The 13,785-nt window shown below is 42.3% G+C and overlaps 1 protein-coding gene across 1 annotated transcript in view; it reads right to left on the bottom strand.

Annotated features, from left to right (window-relative positions):
* The window catches only part of plcb4b (phospholipase C, beta 4b), a 51,762-nt gene that overhangs the window by 24,064 nt on the left and 13,913 nt on the right, over positions 1–13,785 (bottom strand). Inside the window, 18 exon segments of the mRNA XM_016517361.1 lie at positions 228–330; positions 1,302–1,353; positions 2,381–2,505; positions 3,495–3,579; positions 4,060–4,210; positions 4,298–4,572; positions 5,413–5,503; positions 5,618–5,702; positions 5,796–5,877; positions 5,934–6,275; positions 8,569–8,677; positions 9,224–9,281; positions 9,534–9,634; positions 10,329–10,410; positions 10,502–10,555; positions 11,336–11,415; positions 11,917–12,060; positions 13,460–13,519. Coding sequence (XP_016372847.1) covers positions 228–330; positions 1,302–1,353; positions 2,381–2,505; positions 3,495–3,579; positions 4,060–4,210; positions 4,298–4,572; positions 5,413–5,503; positions 5,618–5,702; positions 5,796–5,877; positions 5,934–6,275; positions 8,569–8,677; positions 9,224–9,281; positions 9,534–9,634; positions 10,329–10,410; positions 10,502–10,555; positions 11,336–11,415; positions 11,917–12,060; positions 13,460–13,519 — 2,079 coding nt within the window.

The following is a 13,785-nucleotide window of genomic DNA, read 5'->3' as shown; positions in this document are numbered from 1 at the left end:
GAGAGAGTGTGTGTCTGTGTGTGTGTGTGTGTGTGTGTGTGAGAGAGAGAATGTGTGTGTGTGTCACCTGTACACTGCAGGTCGCTGCTATCACTCCATCTACTGGCGTCTCAGAGAACGGGTCGAACATTCTGTCAGCACGGCGCATGAAGTCTGGTTTCAGGAGGTACCTGCAGGAGTCGCAGGAAGTGTGTGTGTGTGAGAGAGAGAATGTGTGTGTGTGTCACCTGTACACTGCAGGTCGCTGCTATCACTCCATCTACTGGCGTCTCAGAGAACGGGTCGAACATTCTGTCAGCACGGCGCATGAAGTCTGGTTTCAGGAGGTACCTGCAGGAGAGAGTCGCAGGAATTACTACAGCATCTTGAGAGAAACACAGCTCTGTGTCGCTCGTCCACACCATCCATCCGTTCAGACTCGTTCTCTCAGAGCTGCGCCTCTAGGCCAGATATTAATTATTTTTCCGATTAATTGTTCAACAGAAGATTAATGATCCAAGCTCTTTCCATTACACAGTCCCACGTCTCCTCACACACACACACACACACACTGGGTAATAACGGGACATTAAGAGACTGTGATATTGACGCTCGTGGGCCAGTAATTCCAGACAAGTGTTTGGCCTCCGGCTGGACTCGTTCATGAGAATCTCTGTGCGAGGGCGATATTTAGCGAGCTCTCATTTGCACTAATGTTAGCGAGCGGACGCGTCGCCGCCGGCTGCAGCTAATGCGATGTGACACTGTAATTGATGAGCTGCAGCGGGAAACAGAGCGCAGCAAACACTCACCCGCATGCGCCGTTATACTCGAACTTCCCCTGATTCAGCTGCATGCCCAGATCTGAAACACAGCCATAATGCGAGGTACATGCAGGAGAGAGTCGCAGGAATCACTGCAGCATCTCCAGAGAAACGCTCCTCACCATCCCTCCACTCAGACAAGCCTCCAGGCCAGATATTAATTATTTTTATGATTAATTGTTCCAAGAGAAGATTAATGATCCAAGCTCTTTCCATTACACAGTCCCACGTCTCCTCACACACACACACACACACACTGGGTAATAACGGGACATTAAGAGACTGTGATATTGACGCTCGTGGGCCAGTAATTCCAGACAAGTGTTTGGCCTCCGGCTGGACTCGTTCATGAGAATCTCTGTGCGAGGGCGATATTTAGCGAGCTCTCATTTGCACTAATGTTAGCGAGCGGATGCGTCGCCGCCGGCTGCAGCTAATGCGATGCGACACTGTAATTGATGAGCTGCAGCGGGAAACGGAGCGCAGTAAAACACTCACCCGCATGCGCCGTTATACTCGAACTTCCCCTGATTCAGCTGCATGCCCAGATCTGAAACACAGCCATAATGCGTCATGAATATATGCTGCATTACAGAGGGAAACAAGACCAAGATTCTTCATGTCTCTCTTAAAACACACTGACTACATGGGGGGAAAGGAATATATCTATATATATATATCATTCCTATGACTATTTAATTCTTACAGAGTCCAGCAAATGACATGGGGAAAAAAAACATAAATATATATATATATATATATATATAGAGAGAGAGATACATATTTTGTTCCCACAAATTCAGAAATCATTCCCACGACTATTAAATTCATTCCATCGTTTTAGTTAAATTGTAACTAATTCTTAATTTGTGGTCACAATAAATATATTTTTGTCCACATGTCATGATCCAAGACTTGACATCTTTCTTCAGGAGTCTCAGCATGTTGTGGTCTGTAGATGTGTCTGGGCTTCTGTGGGGTTTATGGAGCGTCTGACTGACTCCTGAACACACACATGATCTGAGGAATCCCTCGTGACTGGAGCTCAACACACACTCAGCTTCAGCAGTGATGTACTAAAGCACACAGTCGTGTTTATGAAGCGAGCGGCGCGTCCTCTCTGATCTGAGTTCAGTCTGTCGCACATGAGTGTGTTTCTGAACAGATGCTGCTCTGAACATGCGGGAACGAGCATTATTACTGGCGTCCAGAGAAACACAACATTCACACTGATATTTTCCTGCTTCTAAATAGCTTCACATTCTAGTGAAGTGTTGAAGTTGAGCTCCAGTCATGAGTGATTCCTCAGATCACGTGTGTTGTGTCGAAAAACCCCACAGACACTGAACAGCAGAGCTGAAGAAAACAGCTAGAAACACTTTAGCAGGCACTGAGAAGCTCGTCAGGTCAGATCTAATGTGAACGTTACACTCTCACTATCTAGTTGGATATTATATTTTCTGGCCTGAGTTGAGTGACTTCAGAACACGGCTCATCTCAGAGCAGTGGTTTCTGTGAATGCGTGTCTCTCTGTGCGTACAGTAACGGCCCCGGTGGCTCTCGGGCCCCGGCTGTACCTGGAGTCTGGAAGTTCAGAGACACCATCTGGCAGCCGGCGTTCCAGAAGATCTGAGGCATGTAATTGCTGGAGTCCACGCGGCCTCCTTTGGGGTAGATGCGGCTCATCTGCCGCTTGTTGTAGCTGCGCGTCTGCGGCTGAGGAAAACACGCGGCAGACCCACAGCGGGGTTATTTTTAATCACGAACAGCAGGGGATGGTTCCCCGAGGACACACACGGCTCACCGGAGAGCAAGCCTCTTTTAAAAAGCTCAAATGTGCATTTAGCCTGACGGGAGTCACAGGGAAAACACGGCCATTTCCAAAAAATCTGCTCACGTCTACTTCAAACTACATAACCTAATAACTAACAGAATTCACTAGTTATCAGGGATGCAAACTCATCATGACACGATTACGCTTCAGGGGAACTTCTGGTGTCAGAATAAGCTTCAAATGCACATTTCAGAGGGTTTTCTTGATTTGCTTCATGTAACTAGCTGTATTTAACATCCAGCATAATGTTGCTGTAGTATCATGTGTGACTCAATATATATAATGACTAATATATTTATTTAATATAATATATTTTGCTGCCTGGAAAAAATTTATATCTGCAAATTTTGCTTTCAAAACAGCAAATTTCACTCAAAGGTGATCAGGATCAGTCACTGCATCACTGAGTTATGAGTCTTTTTTTATACTGATTTCTGCCCTGATCTCAGCTGCATTTTTGCATGTTGATAATAATAACATCCTGTAAGAATAGCACACACACACACACACACTCTCTCTCTCTCACACACACTCTCTCTCTCACACACACACACACACACAACCTCACATACACACACACTCACACACACACTCTCTCTCTCTCACACACACACACACACACACACAACCTCACACACACACACACACACACACATACACATACACACACACACACACATACACACGCGTGTGCTTACAGCGCCACCTGGCCAAACATCCAGTTACACACGTGTGAATAAACAGGATTTCTGCTGGTGATATTTGAAGGGCTGATCTCGTGCACAGACTAAACTAGAGTGTGATTTCAGCATGGTTTGAGGGCTGATGGGTAATCGTGCGCAGCTGTCAAAGGATACTTCACAAACTCAATGGCATTCGTCTTCAGATAGCCCAAACCCACAGACTCGTTGAAGGACGACATGTTGTGATGGATGTTCCTCTCTGAAATAAAACAGACACTCATAGTTTATGAACACACAGCTGTTTACATCCACATGTTGTGTCTCACAGGACATGTACACACACCGCAAAACATGAGAAAACACCCTATCCTGGTTAATCAGAGTTTTTGTTCAAACCAGTCTGGATTTCTGAAACTGTGTGTATTATTCTATTTTACATAGTGTTATTTTTTTCACTTTAAATTCATACTACATTTCCTACTGTAAAGCACTTTGTGTGAAACTGTGCTTTGCACTGACTGTGTTTGTATAATTGTAATCTGTTTGAATATCATTATGGGTGACTTTATTTGACAAAGATAATGACTGATAATTTACCTCAGAACATGAAAATGAATGAAACAAGAACGTAATAACGGTTTGATTTTTATTATTTGTTTATTATTAGCTGCCTTCCCATCGGTTTCGCTACAGTTGTGAACGTGACAGTGTTTGTTGCTACAGTAAGCGCTGGACTGACCCTCGGCGACCTCGAAGCTCTGGAACTTGACGGGCTGAGCGTAGTTGACCATGGCTGACAGGTACGGGTGGATGTTGGTCGTGGCTCCTTCATACTTATACGAGGCGATGAGCTGCTGTTCAGCGTCAGCATCTTCAGCCGTTTCCACACCCTGATGAAGAAACACACGCGTGACGCTCAGCAGCTTCAGCTCTGTACATGTGCTCATGTGCTCAGACCAATCAAACAGGAGTCGCACCTTCTTCTTGTTCTCCAGCTCCGACGCTTCTGACACGTCGGTGGCGTCCGTGATTTCAGTCGCTTCTGAGATCTCGGTGACGTCTTCATCTGGGATCTGAAACACAGAGTGATGTGAGGAGCAGAGCTGGAGCACACGGCTGCGTCACGCATGACCTGCGGCGCTCACCTTCTTCCTGAGGCTTCTGTCCTGTGCGTACGGATCGCTGGGATCCTCCGACAGAGACAGAGTGTTGCTGGTCTTCATGTCCGAGTTCAGCTCTTTACCTTCCAGCGCTGCAGACACACAGACACACACACACACACAGTCACAGTCACAGTCACACACACACAGTCGGACACACACACACACACAAACACACACACACACACACACACACACACACACACACATATACACACACACACAATAATCAGTCATGACAGTCAGTTTCAATGAAGTTTAACAAAGGATGTTAAGTGAAAAAACACGATATATTATTTAAACTCTGATGTATTTATTTATTGATCATGGTTGTACAGTATCTGTTGTACAGTAATTTATAAAAGCTGATTATAATTAAAAAAGAAAAATAGAATCATTCTACATTGATGAGAATAATTAATTTAGATCTGTTTTTCCAGTGCGACGGAAAAGAGCAAATACATCTGATGTAAATACAGACGAAGAGAAAAGACCAATCACGGTCCAGTATGCAAATATCACGATGACGTCATCAGCGTCAGTAATCCAGTGCTGAATAATCAGTGGGCTGCACGACTTATATTGCGATTCTTTGGTCATATATTGCGATATGACATTTTACATCGCCGCTGCAGACAAAAGTTCACTAAAGTGAAGCTAGTGCACATTACAATCTCAAAACACGTTCATGAGAATCAGTGTTTACTGTGAAGCGCTCGGAAAACGATCATGACTGATGATTTTGTATCATGATTTTGTAAGATCTATCACTATTTCAGCTCTTTTTTGAGCCCCATTTGTTTCTTTTAATGTTACACTCGCTTCCATTAATTTTTATCTTTATATCAACTCTGTGTAACCGGAGATATTTTCAGCTCTTTCACACAAACAGAAGTCAAAGCCTGAGCGCGTCTGGATGCACATGTACGTACTCTGCTCCACTTCAGGCTTCAAGCGCTTGTTCTTGATGAGTATTTTGCGCTTGAGGTCGCTGGGTGATGGCAGCGGCTGGCCGGCTTCGATCTGAAACACAAGCACAGTCCTCCGTGAGCACAGAAACTCCTGCGTGGAGATGCTTCAGTGGACTACATTTTCCATGAAGGTCTGGATCTGTGTGCGGGGGAATAGATCACGTACTGGGAATCCCTCCAGCGGCTGCTTCAGCAACAGCTCTCCGAAGATCTCCTCGCAGTACTTGGCCATCTTATACTGCTGCGTTTTACTGCAACACACACACACACACACACACACACACGGCTGTGAGCGCCGCCACAGACCAACACGAGGCTGAGAGCGGACATGCGGCGCGTTTTACCTGCAGTGGTTCTCAAACGACAGAATGACAGGATATTCAGACGTTACAAACGCCGTTTCCTTTATGGCTTGAATTACATCCTGTTACACAAACAAACAAACAAACAAACAGACACAAGAAAAGCAGAATGTGTCAAATTACCAAAAACATCACGTATTACTGCAAAACCCTGCAACCATGATATAGTCATTATTCCTGGAAATTCAGTTAGAAATGGTTTATATATTGAATACAGATGCCAACAGGATGAGATGATGATGAAGGCATACCTGCATCCGGACAGCAGCACCTGTCGGTACATCTCCACCGAGGACTTCCCGCCGAACTGCCGGCCCGTCAGGTAGGTGTTGTGTGAGGAGCTGATGAAGTAATGAGCCAGCGGATGCTCCATCTCCTGACACAGATCCAGACGGTCCAGAAACACCGGCGCGTTCTCGTCTGACATCAGGTAGCGGCAGAAGCCGTCGCTGGACATGTGACCTGAAGACAAGATGATCAGGTGAGAGCGTGAAGCTCGTGCCGCTGATGCATCAGTTTATCATGAACTCTGAATGTTTCATCTACAGTTCCTGCAGTCTCCAGTCCAAAGCTACACTTTCTCAGACTCTGTAGATCAGGGAACATTTAAAACTTTTTGAGACCAAGTAAAGAAAATTCAAGGAATAAACCGAATTGAACCAAATACGTCAATATGGTCATTAGATGTGAATGTCTTATATTAGCAACGCTTCAAAGTTTGAAAATACAACTTCCAACAGATCTCCATTACTCTTAATTCACTTAGACAAAAAATGTGAATCTCTAAATATCCTTATATCAAGATATTTACTTGAAAAGCAAGAACAAGATATAAAGTGTCGTTTTCAGTGTAATTAATCAACAGCTTCGAACGCGGCTCAGCCAATCAGAATCAAGGACCGGAACTATCCGTTATATAATAAACTTTAAAAACCATCTTAATTCAAAGGAAAAAAAAACAAGTTTTCATTCCCCATTGACAGATATTTGTTCTTGTTTTAATCATAAACTCACTTCATCAGCTGATGATTGTCGATCTGTCGCCCGGAGCAGAAACTAAATTCATCACGAGAGTGAGTCGCACACACACACACAGTTTCTCTGATTTCATTTACTCTCTTTGAGACGCTGTTTGTTCGTCGTCTCATTCACCCACAGTACTGCACTACAGTCAGTAACGTAATCTAGGTTACTTATTTTTAGCTAATGTATTCCGACGACTTTTTAGATTACTTTTTTTATCTTACTTGTTTTAAACTTACCATATAGATATAAAAAAGCAAAGAGAAAGAAAATATATTCCATGTCTTGATATCAACGCCATAAAGTGCATTAAACATTACATTAAAGAATTAAAAATAGAAATCGTATGGCACACAGTAGGATTTTAGAGAGGATAATTAAAAAAAAGAAGAATCTATAAAGTGTGAATAATTACTGCCATTGTGTGAGTAATATGTAATCATGTAACTGTAATCCGATTGTGACCATTTTAAAATGCAGTATACTCTAATAAAGCAATAAGCCCCAAGAAGCCGTGGTTTACAGTGAATTTATAACAGCTAAGGGGGTTTTAGACGCTACACTTTCCTAACAACGCCGCTTAGCTGTTATAAATTCACTGTAAACCACGGCTTTACGGGGCTTATTGCTTTTATAAAACAGTTATTCCATATAGGTTTCACAAAATAAAACAGAGCAAATAAAGTGTAATGATATTAATAAAAACAGTATTCTTCCACCAAACAATGTAGTTCCTCAGAAACAGTTGTGGTTGCTACAAAGTGGTTGCCGAGCAACACACAAACGTAAACAAAGGTGTATGTTACTTTGTAGAGTCATTTACAACAGCTTCGAACGCGGCTCAGCCAATCAGAATCAAGGACCGGAACTATCCGTTATATAATAAACTTTAAAAACCATCTTAATTCAAAGGAAAAAAAAACAAGTTTTCATTCCCCATTGACAGATATTTGTTCTTGTTTTAATCATAAACTCACTTCATTTTGTTCAGTTTCTCAGAAATCAAGACTTCATGTGTAACCAACCGTATTGTGCTTCTCCAGTAAATGTGTCTGGATTTGAGGATGTTTAGAGATTTATACTGGAGAACAAGACAGAAATACTGAGGAAGATGTTCATTTATTGCAGTTCATGCAACATTTAATGCCATGAGTTTATAAATTGAAGACTTTCTGCTCTGATTTAAGAAATTTTTAGGCTTTAATTTGTGGAAGAGTGAAATAAGACTTTAAGACCCGTTTTGAACGCACCCAGAGAAATGAAAATTTGCTTTTAATTTACTCATCCTCAGGCCATCCATCAGAACACTAAAGATGAGTTTTAGCTGAATTGTTTCGCTGATTTTCTGAATCACCAAGACCACAGATTTGGTTAAAATCTTTTTTTTTTTGTATGTTGTAATAATTGGAATATTGTAACTACATGCTGTAGCTCATACAAATCCATTAAAATCAAACTCAGTCGAGTTAAATGTGCAGCGTTTTATTAATGCTTGTATGATAAATGTATTTTTAGAATTTTTCAATATCATATTTTAGAATTCGGGCAATAATAGAAATAACTAGAAACACAAACATTTGTCCATACTCAGTGTCCTGCTTATCCTGACCTGGAAATGTCTTTGGATCCTGTGTTTCAGGAGCGCGTGCTGACGCCGCCTGACCACTAGAGGGCAGCAGATGATCAGCCATCGGTCCGGTAATTGAACACTCATCACACCTCCTCTATTTACCTTTCTTTTTCAAGTCGGCGTCTCTCTCGTACTTCTCAATGATCTGCATGACTCGTTTGGCATCATAGAAGGGGAAGAGGATCTCGTTGAGTCGAGGGTCCCGCTGGTTCTACAGGGAAAACAAAGATCTGAAATGAGGAAGGATTCGTGCTCAGAGACGCATCTCAACGTCTTTATGAGCTCGTGAAACTACAGCCCTCGCAGAATCCACAGATGCATTTTTTACCCTTATGAGGGCAGATTTTTCCAAACCACATAAAACACACAGCGCGTCCTCACTTCAAATAACTCGTATTGAAGCAAACGGAACGAGAACAGCATCTGATGTTAGATAACAGATGAGCATCAGGCCAGTTTACTCACATTCTGAGCTTCATTTCTGCCCTGCTAGAACATCACTAACTAGTTCACAAACAGTGCCGTGTCTGCGTTAAGAGAGTTTGTGTTCAGCAGACAAACAAGCGTGAGACCGGCTGCACAAGACGAGCAAATAAAGCCCAACAAACACAAGCACGACCCACGGCGACACGCTCGGATCCACATGCAGCGCGACCCACACGCGTGTGTCTGCAAACACATGAACACAAACACAGGAAGCCGACAGACATGCAGACACACACACACACACAGTTAATAATGATGATAAAGAGCTTACTTCATTCAGAAAGCTGACTAACTGCTCTACGGTTAAATAATCACTTTTGTCTCCGTTGCTGCAAAGAAATTGAGCAGAAGAGATTTGGTTTGGTTATAATAACATTAGAGAGAGAGAGAGAGAGTTAGACATCACAAAGCATCTGTACAACACCCGTCTGACGCTCTATAATCTGTTAGTCAAACACACGGGTTAATGTTGAACTGCTGAAGCCGTTAGGAGTCTGTCTCATAGTTAGTGCTCCAGTGCTGGCTCTGAAGTACTAGTTAACCGCGAGGAGTGAACAGCAGCAGGTGTGATGTGGACGTACATGTTCTTGAAGAGCTCCTCGATGTCCGTGCGAGGGCAGATCTTCTGCGTCAGAGCGTAGAAGATGTCGAAGGTGAAGGCCGAATGCTCGATTTCATCATTCTGCAACACAAAACCAAATCAAGCAGATTCAGCATGACACTTATTTAACTTCTGCAACGTGACAGGAACAGGATATTCAGCTAAAGTAGGACGAGATGTGGTTTGATCCGTGAGGGACTGATGGGACGCTGAACGAGGGTTTGCACAGAAATCCTGCTTTTAACCAGTCTTTGAGTCTCATTTTCCAGCTGAAAACCACGGAAAACTCAATCAATCATCTGTTTACAGTGAATCTGTCTCCAATAAAATAAGTTTCTTTTTACTGCGCTGGCAGGTTATTAAAACTAAAGTTTTTTCAATGGTTTTTAAATGTTTTAACTGGAAAATAAGTCAAAAAGTCTCATTGGTTCACATCTTGAAAAGCGACTCAATAACCTGGTTACACAGAACTACTAAAACTAAACTGAAAAAATAAAAGGTAATTCAACACTTCAATAAATCCTATAATTGTACATAAAACAACGAAACACTAAATACATAAAATACTAAAATATAGTACGAAATAAGTAATAAATAAAAGAAATAAATATATAAAATAACACTGTTCTTTCATGGCACGATGACATGAGCTGAAAGTCAAAGACGTGTTTCTCTTTAAAATCACATGACTGATAATTCGCTCACAATAAGAGCAGGATCATGAATTAAGACTCTTTGTGATTTCCATAACAATATAAATGTGTAACAGTCTGACCTTCCCGCTGGGGAGACCGAGCTCCTTCAGCGCCTGGAAGATTCCCTTCTCTGTTTTACCCGAGCCGAACGTCCGTGTTATGCTGCACGAGACAAGACGAGACGATCAGATCAGATCAGATCGGTCAAAACATCAAAGAATAAAGAGAAGATCCAGAGGAATCAAGCACTCACCCTCGGACCGGGATCTTGCCGTTGACATTCGTTACGAAGGAGAGTCTCATCCAACTAGAGAGAAAGACAGAGAAAGTTCAAGAAGACAAACATCTGATGGATCCTGCTGATTCTAGTTTGGTTAGAACAGATCTCCAACTGATCTCCAGCAGATCTCAAACGGATCTCCAGCAGATCTCAAACTGATCTTGAAATGATCTCAAACTGATCTGCAACTGATCTCTAATAGATCTCCAACTGATCTCTAACAGATCTCCAGCAGATCTCCAACAGATCTCTAACATATCTCCAGCAGATCTCCAACTGATCTCTAACAGATCTCAAACTGATCTTGAAATGATCTCAAACTGATCTGCAACTGATCTCTAATAGATCTCCAACTGATCTCTAACAGATCTCCAGCAGATCTCCAACAGATCTCTAACATATCTCCAGCAGATCTCCAACTGATCTCTAACAGATCTCAAACTGATCTTGAAATGATCTCAAACTGATCTGCAACTGATCTCTAATAGATCTCCAACTGATCTCTAACAGATCTCCAGCAGATCTCCAACAGATCTCTAACATATCTCCAGCAGATCTCCAGCAGATCTCCAACTGATCTCCAACAGATCTCAAACTGATCTTGAAATGATCTCAAACTGATCTCCAGCAGATCTCCAACAGATCTCTAACAGATCTCCAGCAGATCTCCAACTGATCTCCAGCAGATCTCAAACTGATCTTGAAATGATCTCCAGCAGATCTCGATTCAGGGTCTGTTTACCACTATAAACGTGCACACATAGATGTGTGTCATTCAGTAGTTTGAGCGTTGAGTCGTCTACTTACTGTTTCTTCAGACACGTCATTGGACACACGTTATTCGCCTTGAAGTTGTGAATCACTGATTTCAGGCCTTCCATCCATTTCTGCAAACAAGACACAATCATACATGAGAAGAGGTAAACACATGTTTTGTAGTAGTTTACGATCAACGGTCAGATTGAGATTCATATTTTATTCATACAGGAGACGCTTTGAATGATTCACGTCTGAAGAAGCTCACGAATCAGGGACAAATCTGACTATTAGATCAGCTACATTATCAATTATCTAGCATTAACTAACTTAAACACATGACGCGTCTGTAAATCTGTTAAGTTTTCAAACCTCAAATGACATAAACATAAAATGAAGCAGCTGATTTAAGACTCAGTTTGAGCTTGTTAGATGTGGATGAACAACAAACGACTCGTTTCACTCTGATTCAGTCACACAACAGAATATTACTGAATATGACAGAACATTCGAAACAGTTAAAGTTGGTTGGCGATTCATGTGGTTTAATGAGAAACTCCTGAGGTTTGCAGTACTGATCTCTGCCGCTGCTCCATCAGCCGGTTTACACGCGTCGCCGTGGTAACGCTCACCTTGGCCGTATCCGTGTTGTCCGTCACCATGTACATGAAGCTGAGGTTGACCAGGTCCGGCCCGCTGCAGACGCAGATGATGCGACCGTCCAGATCCGCCTCGCTCTTCCCCGCCGCTTCCAGAGACGCCAGGATCTTCGGGTCCTTCAGGAACAAAAACACACGACACACAAATATCAACTCAACACGTTAGTACCGGTTCAGTTCATGCAGAAACACGGGATGACTTACAATAACCTTTATAACAGATCAACACGGTAAACTACGAGATGGATGTTGAAGCTGTTTGCGTGTTTACATTCCCAGACAGTCACGCTTGTGTCCGATTCATTTAAAGCCATAGTTCAGCCAAAAATGAAAATTCTGTCATCATTTATTCAAGTTCAATTCAAGTTTATTTGTACAGCGCTTTTCACGATACAAATCGTTGCAAAGCAGCTTTACAGCAAATGATGTTTCTACAATATTTAGTGGTAGCTTATCAGTGGTGACTGTCAGTTAATGTACATATGGCAGAAATGTACGGAAAAATCTATTAAAGACGTAATCAAACAGACGATGAACACTATTAACAGCAATTATTATATGATGCAATCAAACTTATAGCAAAATGTGGTAGTTCTGTATGTTGTTTCAGGGTTGGTCAAGTTGTTATAAACCTGTATGAGTTTCTTTCTTCTGCTGAACACAAAGAAGATATTTTGAAGAAAGCCATTGACTTCTATAGTATGGAGAAAATATAATGGAAGTCAATGGGGACCACAAACTGTTTGGTACATTCTTCAAAATATCTTCTTTAAAATATGAAAGAAACTCATACACTTTAATGATGTTTAAGGAACATCAGCTCATGATGAACGATTCAACCCTGAACTGATCAGTGTGAGATTCAGCAGCGGAATAATGCAACTGAATAAAAATGACCCATATTTTCACACGTCATTGGACAAAGTTAACAAACATCCATCTGAATGTCTGTTTTTGTGCCAGCAGCACTGTGCTCACGGCTCGATTCCCAGAGAAACATATGAAGCGATAAACTGATCAGAGTAAACGTGTCTGCAGACGTGGCTGAACACACATCACCTCCTTCTTAACAAACAGCTGAAGCGGGTTACCATCAGGTCCTGTAAACATGAGCCGCCTCCACAAACACGTTCCTGCTGTGAACACCTGACCGCAGAAGACAAACACTGCAGCCACATACACACCAGTCAATATCTGACACAAACACTGAATGTGAAAGATAATCTCTGACTGTCAATAACACTCGAGAGCAGAAGTAAAGCAAACAGTAACGCCTCGACGGCTCTCTGTCCATCATCATGTGTCACGTCAGCTCATGTGACGCGTCTGATGCACCTGCAGACAGAACGACTCGAAACCGTCTGAACGGTTTAATGCCTCATCTTCATCACAGTAGCTGTAACTCTGACTAACAGTAACCTAACTAAACTCTTCAGCATGTGAGACTCTGTCAGCAGTGATCGATTCAAGGGTTTGTTTGGACGATTCATTTCAGTTCAAACAGGAGCATCTTTACCTTCGGCACGACTCCGGGACGGACGCTGTTGATCAGAGAACTTTCTAGAAGCTGACCTTCCTGCGAGAGAGACAAATACTGCGATTAGGACAGTTCAAAGCAGAATCACAGTTCATGATCGCTGACTGATGAGCCTGATTTCATTCATTTATAAAGGTGAATATGAATAATAATCAAGCCAAAGTTCTGCTGATGAGACGTTTTTCTTTCATAAACAGAAACTGAATGTCAGTGACTGACTATACATAAAACACACACACACTAACTCACTCACACACACACACACACACACACACACACACTCACTCACTCACTCACTCACTCTC

Source organism: Sinocyclocheilus rhinocerous, unplaced genomic scaffold (genome assembly GCF_001515625.1).
Source record: "Sinocyclocheilus rhinocerous isolate Xijiao unplaced genomic scaffold, SAMN03320098_v1.1 scaffold2764, whole genome shotgun sequence".
In the NCBI taxonomy this organism is placed as follows: Eukaryota; Metazoa; Chordata; class Actinopteri; order Cypriniformes; family Cyprinidae; genus Sinocyclocheilus; species Sinocyclocheilus rhinocerous.
This window is presented reverse-complemented; position numbering and strand designations above follow the sequence as displayed.